The sequence below is a fragment of the Mytilus trossulus genome, chromosome 6, assembly GCF_036588685.1.
Source record: "Mytilus trossulus isolate FHL-02 chromosome 6, PNRI_Mtr1.1.1.hap1, whole genome shotgun sequence".
Taxonomy (NCBI): Eukaryota; Metazoa; Mollusca; class Bivalvia; order Mytilida; family Mytilidae; genus Mytilus; species Mytilus trossulus.
The window spans coordinates 14866886-14879751 of NC_086378.1; the positions used below are offsets into that span (position 1 = coordinate 14866886).

At 32.1% G+C, this 12866-nt stretch overlaps 1 protein-coding gene across 1 annotated transcript; it reads right to left on the reverse strand.

The window, feature by feature from the left end:
* Positions 1–7354: 7354 nt before the first annotated feature.
* LOC134722339 (mucin-4-like) lies at positions 7355–11335 on the reverse strand. The gene is made up of 3 exons (XM_063585952.1): positions 10705–11335; positions 8045–8299; positions 7355–7656 (listed from the first exon to the last, which is right to left on the reverse strand). Exons 1-3 carry the CDS (start codon positions 11333–11335, stop codon positions 7355–7357), a joined length of 1188 nt encoding a protein of 395 aa, XP_063442022.1.
* Between the last annotated feature and the right edge of the window lie 1531 nt (positions 11336–12866).

The following is a 12866-nucleotide window of genomic DNA, read 5'->3' on the forward strand; positions in this document are numbered from 1 at the left end:
TATCTGAGGGGCTCGAATTAGGTTTTCAATAAAAGATGTTCATTGTATTTAAATTTTTAGTTTAACGTTTAACATATACATAACTAGATTTTAACAAGATAATTTTATTAAAAAAAAAAGATATATACACATTTCAAACTAAAAAAAATCTTTAATCAGTCTCAAAATAGTTTTAAAAAAAATAATAGGCCACCAAAAAGTAAAACAACAAAGTACCAAACCAAACTCCAACTTCAAATTAGAAAGTTCCTTTTCAAATGACAAAATTAAAAGCTCAAACCAGGACATATAATACACATCAAACACATAGAACGAATGGAAAACAACTGCCATATTCCTAGATTGTTACCGAGACATTTCCTTGTGTCGAAAATGGTGGACTAACAAGACTAAAAATATAGCATATTGTCAAAAAGTAAAAGATTTTTAACTGCGGCTTGAGCAGGGTTTGAGTAATGCGTACAACTTACAGAGGCATTAGCAGCAAATTTCCTGTTATTCGATTTGACTCAAATTCTTATATTTGATCTATAAGATATTAAAACGTATATCCAAATTATAAAAAAGTCTAAAAGTTAGATTTTTCTAGCTGATCTGTTTGATTGTATCAAGGAATTGTATACCTATATCATACAATCAAGGAATTGTATATTTAAATTCCTTGATTTTATGATATAGGTATACATGATGGTATAACATGCAAGTTATATTCCTATTTTCCAAGAAGCACCAATATCTCTGACTCAATACAACTATAAGTTTCGTTCTGACTTGAAAATATTCCGAATTTAAATTGTTCAAAGATGCTAATTTTCTCTCTTAAATTCGTTCGTTCTAAGACACAAGTTGCCCATGTACTAAATAGATAAACTAGTCCCAAAACCTGTCTCAAATAAACGAACATAGGCCGGCTAGGGCGAACATGTAATCAGGGCGAACCGGATCCCGATACCGTCTCAAATAAAAGCCGGCTAAAAGGGGAGTATGGGTTTCCGAAACATCAAGTTAAATATGTTAACAGAGTTTTTTTAACTTATGCATTAGACATTTGTCCCTGGACGTCAGATAAAGCGTAAATTAATACAAAACGTATATCAAATTGATACTCTGTCAGTAATATAGATTATCAACTATTGTTATTATATATATTACATTTTTCACCATTTACAAAATAAGACTTTTAATGGCAGTAACTAAGACAGTCTACTCAAACCGAAAATTAAGTCTTTGTACTGAAAAAAATATGTCTTCATTTGCAAGCTTATTTGTCCCATATAATACAATGGTACTCGATCAGAACTTTGTTTTCCAAATCCCCATAGAAAAATTCGACTCGGTTCGATATCGCTTATTGTCAGCTGAAGCAATTTCACCTCCAGTCAATCATATTTTAAAAGGTTTCTTTCTCTGAGTGCCACCGATGCTAGTGCTATAACCATTTTACTCATGATACCTTTCAAGATATTGTCACATAAGTTGTCTAAGTTTTCTCTTTTAACAGAGGTGAAACTTTCTAATTGGTGACCCATATATATCAAATATGCATCAATCAAAACAATATTTGCTTATTTAAGATTTTCAGTACTTCCTCACAGTTGCTTTCCCGAGACAGGTAGTGGATATTAATTATCGACTGATAAAACGGCTGTCCGATAACTTGATTAAATCCTTATAAGTAACTGTGTTGAGAGAATGTTGGCGAATATAATCTACATCTTAGACTACTACACCAAGTGCCACGCCAATGATATTACAAAAAGTTAAGTAACAAATATATAGATCTCCAAAGAAAATTCAAAACGGAAAGTCCCTTAACAAATGACAAAATCAAAAGCTCAAACAATGATTAAACGAATGGAAAACAAATGCTATACAACTGACTTGGTACCGGCATTTCCTCAATAGTTATATAGGTATAGGAAGCTTTGATATGAGTGCCAATGAGACAACTCTCCATCCAAATAACAATTTATAAAAGTAAACCATTATAGGTCAAGGTCACCGAACAACAAGCTATAAAGGGCCCCAAAATTACTAGTGTAAAACAATTCAAACAGAAAAACAAACGGTCTTATCTGTATAAAAAAAACGACAAACGACAAACACGTCGTATAAATTACGTAAACAAACGACAACTACTGTACATCAGATTCCTGACTTAGGACAGGTGCAAACGTCCACTTGTATGACAGTCCCAAAAAAATTCATAATGTTGACAATATGTAAGCAAAACAAACATACATATTTTTTTATCACTATAAAAACAAACAACTAAGTCATAAAAAATGGCATGTAGACACTCTATAGATAAAAAAAACACCACATTAGCAGAAATGGAAGACAACAATATAAAAATATAAAAATAACCATATCACAATATTACAACAGCGTGATGTATAAATAAAGAACCACTTCTAAAGGATGCATTTATACCAAAGATGGCCATTTAACCATAAAAAACGTTGAAAATATAAAAAGACAAATAAAAGGAAGACGATAAACAAGTTCAGTACCTATAATCTATACGTCAAGACCATCATGTATTAATTATGAAGCTATACTAGGTTATGCAGGTTATGCGTTATATATATATTTTATCAACACGGTCTTGGTTTTTTTCTCTCAAAAGGACCAGACGTTCTTAGACATAACCCTAGTTCATACACTTTTTGCCCAGACACTGATGACGTTTAATAAAGTCTGAGTATAACATACGCCAGTTCTTGAATACCAAATGAGTGAGGAAATGTATATCCAATATGTAGGTGAAGTTTGGATATTGCAGTTAAGGTGGAAGAAATGTATATCCAATATGTAGGTGAAGTTTGGATATTGCAGTTAAGGTGGAAGAAATGTATATCCAATATGTAGGTGAAGTTTGAATATTGCAGTTAAGGTGGAAGAAATGTATATCCAATATGTAGGTGAAGTTTGGATATTGCAGTTAAGGTGGAAGAAATGTATATCCAATATGTAGGTGAAGTTTGGATATTGCAGTTAAGGTGGAAGAAATGTATATCCAATATGTAGGTGAAGTTTGGATATTGCAGTTAAGGTGGAAGAAATGTATATCCAATATGTAGGTGAAGTTTGGATATTGCAGTTAAGGTGGAAGAAATGTATATCCAATATGTAGGTGAAGTTTGGATATTGCAGTTAAGGTGGAAGAAATGTATATCCAATATGTAGGTGAAGTTTGGATATTGCAGTTAAGGTGGAAGAAATGTATATCCAATATGTAGGTGAAGTTTGGATATTGCAGTTAAGGTGGAAGAAATGTATATCCAATATGTAGGTGAAGTTTGGATATTGCAGTTAAGGTGGAAGAAATGTATATCCAATACGTAGGTGAAGTTTGGATATTGCAGTTAAGGTGGAAGAAATGTATATCCAATACGTAGGTGAAGTTTGGATATTGCAGTTAAGGTGGAAGAAATGTATATCCAATACGTAGGTGAAGTTTGGATATTGCAGTTAAGGTGGAAGAAATGTATATCCAATACGTAGGTGAAGTTTGGATATTGCAGTTAAGGTGGAAGAAATGTATATCCAATACGTAGGTGAAGTTTGGATATTGCAGTTAAGGTGGAAGAAATGTATATCCAATACGTAGGTGAAGTTTGGATATTGCAGTTAAGGTGGAAGAAATGTATATCCAATACGTAGGTGAAGTTTGGATATTGCAGTTAAGGTGGAAGAAATGTATATCCAATATGTAGGTGAAGTTTGGATATTGCAGTTAAGGTGGAAGAAATGTATATCCAATATGTAGGTGAAGTTTGGATATTGCAGTTAAGGTGGAAGAAATGTATATCCAATATGTAGGTGAAGTTTGGATATTGCAGTTAAGGTGGAAGAAATGTATATCCAATATGTAGGTGAAGTTTGAATATTGCAGTTAAGGTGGAAGAAATGTATATCCAATATGTAGGTGAAGTTTGGATATTGCAGTTAAGGTGGAAGAAATGTATATCCAATATGTAGGTGAAGTTTGGATATTGCAGTTAAGGTGGAAGAAATGTATATCCAATATGTAGGTGAAGTTTGGATATTGCAGTTAAGGTGGAAGAAATGTATATCCAATATGTAGGTGAAGTTTGGATATTGCAGTTAAGGTGGAAGAAATGTATATCCAATATGTAGGTGAAGTTTGGATATTGCAGTTAAGGTGGAAGAAATGTATATCCAATATGTAGGTGAAGTTTGGATATTGCAGTTAAGGTGGAAGAAATGTATATCCAATACGTAGGTGAAGTTTGAATATTGCAGTTAAGGTGGAAGAAATGTATATCCAATACGTAGGTGAAGTTTGGATATTGCAGTTAAGGTGGAAGAAATGTATATCCAATACGTAGGTGAAGTTTGGATATTGCAGTTAAGGTGGAAGAAATGTATATCCAATACGTAGGTGAAGTTTGGATATTGCAGTTAAGGTGGAAGAAATGTATATCCAATATGTAGGTGAAGTTTGGATATTGCAGTTAAGGTGGAAGAAATGTATATCCAATATGTAGGTGAAGTTTGGATATTGCAGTTAAGGTGGAAGAAATGTATATCCAATATGTAGGTGAAGTTTGGATATTGCAGTTAAGGTGGAAGAAATGTATATCCAATATGTAGGTGAAGTTTGAATATTGCAGTTAAGGTGGAAGAAATGTATATCCAATATGTAGGTGAAGTTTGGATATTGCAGTTAAGGTGGAAGAAATGTATATCCAATATGTAGGTGAAGTTTGGATATTGCAGTTAAGGTGGAAGAAATGTATATCCAATATGTAGGTGAAGTTTGGATATTGCAGTTAAGGTGGAAGAAATGTATATCCAATATGTAGGTGAAGTTTGGATATTGCAGTTAAGGTGGAAGAAATGTATATCCAATACGTAGGTGAAGTTTGAATATTGCAGTTAAGGTGGAAGAAATGTATATCCAATACGTAGGTGAAGTTTGGATATTGCAGTTAAGGTGGAAGAAATGTATATCCAATACGTAGGTGAAGTTTGGATATTGCAGTTAAGGTGGAAGAAATGTATATCCAATATGTAGGTGAAGTTTGGATATTGCAGTTAAGGTGGAAGAAATGTATATCCAATATGTAGGTGAAGTTTGGATATTGCAGTTAAGGTGGAAGAAATGTATATCCAATATGTAGGTGAAGTTTGGATATTGCAGTTAAGGTGGAAGAAATGTATATCCAATATGTAGGTGAAGTTTGGATATTGCAGTTAAGGTGGAGGAAATGTATATCCAATATGTAGGTGAAGTTTGGATATTGCAGTTAAGGTGGAAGAAATGTATATCCAATATGTAGGTGAAGTTTGGATATTGCAGTTAAGGTGGAAGAAATGTATATCCAATATGTAGGTGAAGTTTGGATATTGCAGTTAAGGTGGAAGAAATGTATATCCAATATGTAGGTGAAGTTTGGATATTGCAGTTAAGGTGGAGGAAATGTATATCCAATATGTAGGTGAAGTTTGGATATTGCAGTTAAGGTGGAGGAAATGTATATCCAATATGTAGGTGAAGTTTGGATATTGCAGTTAAGGTGGAGGAAATGTATATCCAATATGTAGGTGAAGTTTGGATATTGGAGCTATGATGGAGGAAATTAATAATTTCCAAAATTGAAGTCGTCTCGTAAGTTATAGAATCTGGTACTGAGATGACCACGTATGTCACATTTGAGGTACAAGTCTAAAATTAGACAGATGAAGCCCTGTCTGTTAATTTCTATTTCTGGAGGATAAATTAATGGAAACCAATAAGAAAAAAATGAATTGTTAAAGGAAATTTATAACATCCTTAATATATCTGAATGTAATATTAAAGGACCAGGGGTCATTGCTATTCTAGTTTTTGACAAGTGTCTAAAGGAACTCCGACTTATTTGAAAATAAGATGATTTTGCAGAGGATAGGTGCACTGTTCGTTCCCATAGGAATGTCGACAAATTGTTGCAAAAGTCTACCTCCAAAGGAGTATGTTCAGTAAGACCCCTTTTTGGCCCCAAAATATAGCAGTTTTAGAACTTGTAAAAATGTAATCTTTAAGCTACATTTTGGAAAGTAAAATGCTTCTGCTACATAAATATGAGCTGTTTTTTGACAATACAATACACAAATATCTCGTTCTAGCATCAATAAGTCATGCTAAATTACTAAAATCTTCAAAATTTTAGCATTTTGGTTAATTTTAGGACGGTTTCCGTCTAAAATGAAAGTGGCCGCATTCGTGTTCATTCATAATATTGAAATGCAAGTTGTATTTGATGACAAATTATATATATTATACATTTCAATAGCACAGTGGTGGACCCTGAAAGGAGTAGGTCCAGTAAGACCTCTTTTTTGCCCCAAAATGTAGCAATTTTACAAAATTGTTAAAATATAATCTTTAAGTTATTTATTGGACAGTAGAATGCTTCTGCTGCATAAATAAAGGCTGTTTTTGACAATACAATTGATTATGCACCATTAAGTCATGCTAAATTACTGAAATCTTCACACAATTCTAGCATTTTAGTTGACTTTTAGACGGTGTTCTTGTAAAACGAAAGTGGCCGCATTCGTGTTCATTCTACATATTGAAATGTAAGTCGTATTTCGTGATAATACACAACATATATAAAGGTTTAGGATGAACACGGATGCGGCAACTTTCATTTTTGAGAAAAACCATCTGAAAAGTGACACTCTTTGGTATACAGTATTTGATAGATTTTTCATATTTAAGCTTGAATTAGAGCGTTTTTAATGACTAAATCAGTTAAAATCTTTCACATAAACTAATTGAATCAATTGAAATAGACACTTAAGTGTTTAAAAAGTGTCCAAAACTTTCGTTAGATGAAATTTGAGGCCAAAATCGGCCCTTATCGGACCAACTCCTTTAACACATGCCATATGTTTTCAATGAGAAAAGCCATCATTATACTATTAACTTTTTCCTCGGTTAATTATTTTCTACTACGAACAAAATATTTTGTATCGTATCCCAAAGCGTATGTTACCATTCTTATATTGAAAAAGACGATTTTTCAATATTAAATTGTGAATGGTGTTATATTAAAAGAACAAAGGTTTGGTAAACAGCATTTTAACCTCCTTATTTAGTTTAGCACAATTATAAAACTGTAAAATAAGGCATCGAATTTTCCTTTTCTTTATTATCTTAATGACAATACGTTTTAACACGCATTAAAGCTGTCTGATCGGTTACTGTAGACGTAACTCAAAAAAAGAATGACAAAAGAAAAGTTAAATAGAGAACAAAACTACTAGAAGCTCTATCTAAACCTATTATGCACCAATTTATGTTTGCCAAAACATCACAAAGAGACGACAACAATGAAGTTTAAACAACTTGTTGTGTAGACGAGGGTGCCATGCTTCCTGATGCTTCATTTGTTTCCGTCGGTGCTATTTTATTGTCTGATCCAAATTTTCCACTCTTTTGTCTGGCCAATAAATATTTTAAAACAAAAATAGATGCTGCAATGGCGACCATAGCACCAATAATACCACCTACTATAGCTCCTGTGTTATTATTAGATGTAGGTGCAACCCGGATTGCGTCTACGGAGGAGGAGTTATCAGATGGCGTCGACATAGATGTCATAGGCAACGTAGGTTCCGAAGTCACTGGTAACGTTGACACTACAAAATTAAATTTGAAATATCATTACTAGGTATAATCTTGTCAAGAATTCATATATAAATATACATCAAATTTGTTTAAATGTACAAAAATAAGACTTTTGGCATTTACCTTATGGATGTCATACATGAGTTGATTGTTTTACATGATAAAATAACCCCAATTCAAATAAAATACTATTCTATTTTAACCTGGGTTTGTTTTTCTCCTGGAACAATGACACTAGTGTTTCAAGCAACTAATCATTTAAAGTCATTGATGCAAAAAGAAAAAGACGGACAAACTATTTTTAAACATCTTTCGGATTTAAAAAAATCCTTGATAAACGCAGTGTTAAATGTTTAGAAGAAATTAAATACACAATTTAACATTATTTTTTAGAATTACCTAAATGAGTAGTAGTGGTATCCTCAATAGTAGATTCTTTCGTTTTCATACCAAGTGTCGTTGCATCATATTTAGTTGTTCTTTCACTGGTTGTTGTTTCTTCTGTCATTGTAGTGTCGTGACTAGTAGTTGTGACCGCTGTCGTCTCTGTTGTGAATACTTTGTTGTTTGTTGTTTCTGTTGTCATTTTGTCTGCTGTAGTAGTTTCAATTGTTGTTTCAGCCAATGCTGTCGTTGCTTCTGTGGTTTGCGCCTCTGAAATGATAGAAAATTATATTTCACCAACCCGTCTGAACCTACATCTATAGATTTTCTCTAAGATTTTTTTTCCAAATGTTCATACACATAAAATTGAGAATGGAAATGGGAAATATGTCAAGGGGACAACAACCCGATCAAAGACCAGATAACAGCCTAATATCATCAATGGTTCAACGAGGAAATCCCGCGACCGGAGATAGGCATAAACTGTCCCCTAAATTAAAAGTGTACTACTCAAGAGAAAATGGGCTAGTTATGATTCTTCATGATAAGTTATCAATTTTGTTCGCTTTTAACCTGCAAAATTCGCTTCTACTTAAAAGAGTTTTGTTACATTGAAAGTTGAAAAAAAAGAATGTCTGCAGGACATGAACTCCAAAAAGTTTACAACAAAAAACATTTTTAAAAAGTTATACGAGTAACCGAAACACATCATATATTAATGTAAATCATCGCTTTAGAAATGTAGATGGCGGTCTAAATTAAAATCCATAGAATGTTTTATAAACATTTCAAAATGGGGTTTATATAAATGTATAAATCTCCGGGATTTTGTATCGATTATGCATGGATAAAAAGGAAACTACACCACATAATTTAAGAATAGACTATGAGAAGATAGATATAATAATATTCTTTCAGATAAGAAAAAAAGATGAAATGAGGCCATCGGACTCGTTTTCTTGCTACAAATAAAAAAAGGTAAATTCATAACACATTCTATTATCAAAATTACTTTTTATGTCTTATCTCCCCTGATTTGGCAAATTTAGAAAAGTGAATCAAAACAAAACATCTATTTTTTGTTGTTTATAATTGCATTGGCTGTATGTTTCATTATAATATGTTGGTCTGATTGGCTACACTGCAATTTCGTGTTATTCCTTAATAAATTGCATTACACAATAAAATTTATCATTTATGATAAGTCCCACAATAAAATGCACAGATAAATTTAATAAAAGCTAGATAAGAATTGTGTTTTCATGATTCTTGGTAAAAATGGAACTATAAGTATTGAATGCTTCTTTTAGTAACTTCATATGGTTGTAAAAAGGTGGACTGTGCGCTTCCGCGCTTCATACAAAGTGTACTTCGGTCAACGATTTTGCATTCATATGAAGTTACAAAAAAGAAGCATTCAAATCTTAAGGAAAATTCAACTGTAAATATAACAAAACGCGAAATTTTGTTTATAGCCACGAAAAGTCTTACACATTAATTACATACTACTCTCGAAACTTTTCAAAATCCAAGACGAAGGACGAAAGACTAGCCACCTTAGTATGATGTTTGAATACGTTCAACATTAGAAAATGTATGTACTGCTAATTTCACATGGAAACATTTATACAAAATATTTTCCGATATTGTAAAATAGGTTTGCCAACTGTAACAACACTCAGTTTAAAAAAAAGTCTCTGATTTAAAAAAAAAATACTAAGTCTTTTCTACCTCAGGATGAGATTACCTTAGAAGTATTTGGCAAAACGTTTAGGATATTTTGTCCTCAATGATCTTCAACTTCGTACTTTATTTTGCCTTTTTTATATGTTTTAATTCGCGTGTCAGTGATGAGACTTTTGTTGATCATACGTGCGTCTGGCGCAAACAAATATGAAATTTCAATCCTGGTATTTGTGATGAGTTTTTGTTTTTGTTTTATCAAATCTCATCCCAATTAATTTCCAACTTGATTTCGAAGCCGGACCTTATTAAAATACATCGGAATTAAATGGAAATTCATTGAATACTATTTTGCAAATGTTGATATACATGTACGTGGTATTTGAAAATCAAAGCATACACAAACAACACCATGGCCAAACCAAACCAAAAGGAAAATGAAAATTAGCTACTGATCATCAAAATAGTACATATACACTATTATATTGATTATAATCTAAATTTAAACGGGATAAACTTAGGTGGCATTGTGTAAGCAGTGACACATATTTCCGAATAACCAAGCAATTTATGTGATGGCAACTTATTTTTTAAAAATTAGAACTCTTACTCTCAGTCTTTGTAAGAAACATAAGCTGTTTGTATAGACTGAAAAATGGCATTCCATACGAATGTTTTGCTAAACAGCGATTTCAATTCTACTAACAAAAAACGAACCAATTTACAAGCTCTGATAACCTGAATTTGTTTGTACGTGAAAAGTGGATTGAGTTGTTATTTTTGAGTAATATTGGTGGGAAATCTGAATAATTAGTTCGCCATTCGTTTTTACACATTAACTCGATTAAACATTCCAAAATGAAGAGAACCTGAAAATGCAAGATAAAAGGCTATATACACATGCTAACTAAAAAAAACTAAAGCCACAAATTCCTTGCAGAAAAGATACTGGTTAAATATAGTTGCATATATCTACAAGACAAGAAGAGTACCTAAACTACTTGTGCTTCTATATATAGTATTGGCTGCAGTTATTTTCAGAGTTACATCATTGCTTGTGGATACTAGTGGGTCTAATATATTTTGTGTGGTTGTTTCATCTCTTGTTGTTATTCCATATGTTGTTGTTGTCTCATCTCTTGTTGTTATTTCGGCTTGTGTTGTTGTATCCTCCCTTGTTGTTGCTTCAAATCGTGCTGTTGATTTTTCTGATGTTGTCGATTCATAATGTGTTGTTTGGTCCTCTTGAGTTGTAGCTTCATTTTTTGTTGTTAATTCATCACGAATTGTAGCTTCATTTTGTGTTGTTGGTGACTCTTTTGTGGTTGATTCTTCGCCTGTTGTAACCTGCTGAAATGTTGATTTTTCACTTGTTGTAAGTTCATTTTGTGTAGTAAATTCTTGAGTTGTGGCGTAATTTTGTGTTGTTGCGTCATTTTGTGTTGTAGATTCTTCAGCTGTTGTTGCATATTGTTCCGTAGATGTTTCGAATATATTTGTTGTCATAGATTGACTCATTGTGGTGTATTGTTGTTCCGTTGTCAGTTCGTCTGTGACAGTAGTCGATTCAAATGTTATAGGAAATGTCACAGGCTCATTTGTCGTTGAAACTTCAAAATACATCGTGTTATCCGTAGTTACAAAGTTTGTTGTTGCGTCACTTATCATTAACAGGTTTTGTGTTGTCTGCGATTCAGATATATCTGTTACGTCGTGAAAGGTTGAATATTCAGTGCTGACAGATTCAGTTGTATCTGCTTCAGTAGTCAATGATTCTGAAAAGATCATTCACCCAACAAGGATTGGGTATTGTTATTAGTTGTTAGAAATGAGATACACAAAAAGTTATTATTAGTATGTTAGTAAGTTAATTTCAAACCATCAGAACATATCTTTGACACCATGATTGATTCAATTTTTAAGAATTAAAAAGAAGTATAGTTGTTTCTAATATAATATTTCTGTTTTATTCCCTTGCCTTTCGGTTAACAAGGAAACACACATACATTTACTTTAAGCCACATTTTCATCCCTATCGGTACGTTTTGTTTTGTTAACGTAAACACTAGCGACAATCCATTAGGATTGTTTATGCAAAATGTTTGTCTTAGTATCACTTTATTTTATGCATTAGTGCTTGTTTTTCATGCTTATAAGAGACAAAATCGGTAAGTCTTTAACCATGAATGTGTTATTCAATTTAAACAAAATCAATTGAAGCGGCTCTATACCAATTTAGTACGAATTTGTTTAAACAAATTGTTTTAGATTGGCGTAATTCGAAGGCTGTGTTCCTTTACTACTTCGCAACTTTGCAGTATGACAAGAAACGAAAAGCGTGTATTATCACTGACGAATAGCATTAAATTATGTCATGTTGCTATTGTTTTTATTTCAATAAAAAAAAAATTTTCATTTTTTTCTTATATGAATGGAAACCATCCATATTTGAACTGTTTTCTTCAAACAATATAACCTTACCATATCAGATATTAAGCAGCAAAAAATCAATCAATCAATTATTCGTAAGAGATCCTTGGATATCATCCATCAAAACAGTCAGTAGCTTTGAATTAATTTCTTTGATAATGATAAATGTCTTCATATTTTGTGATTTTTAGCTTAAATCCTTTTTAGTTTTCTCTCAATAAGTTTTATACTTTGTTTTAAAGTCCTTTTATTCGTGACTAATAATGATATTGCAAGACATTTCATTTTGTAAGAAACTACAAAATGGTATATATATACTCGATGTTGAAAAATTAAACTCTAACACAAAATAGATTTACATATTTCTATTGCCTGTGTTTAAGATAGATGGTGGACAGAATTAAAAACAACAATAGTATACCGCTATTATTCAAATAAAGGTACATTCAAACTCAAATCAATATTATGTTTGAACCATAGTGCTAATGTCAATGTATATTTGTTCTTTATAAAATATGTTCCTTAGATATTTTTTTTACAAAAGTAGAATAAGAATATTCTATAGCATATATTTTCGTGAGATATAAATATAATAGAATTTACAATATATCTTTCATTTGGACCACTAAAAGGGGAAAGATATCGCAGCAACGAAATATATACAGACGAAAGAGAAGGAAGATCAACTGCAAGTAAACGGGGTTACTTCCGTACCCAGAATTAG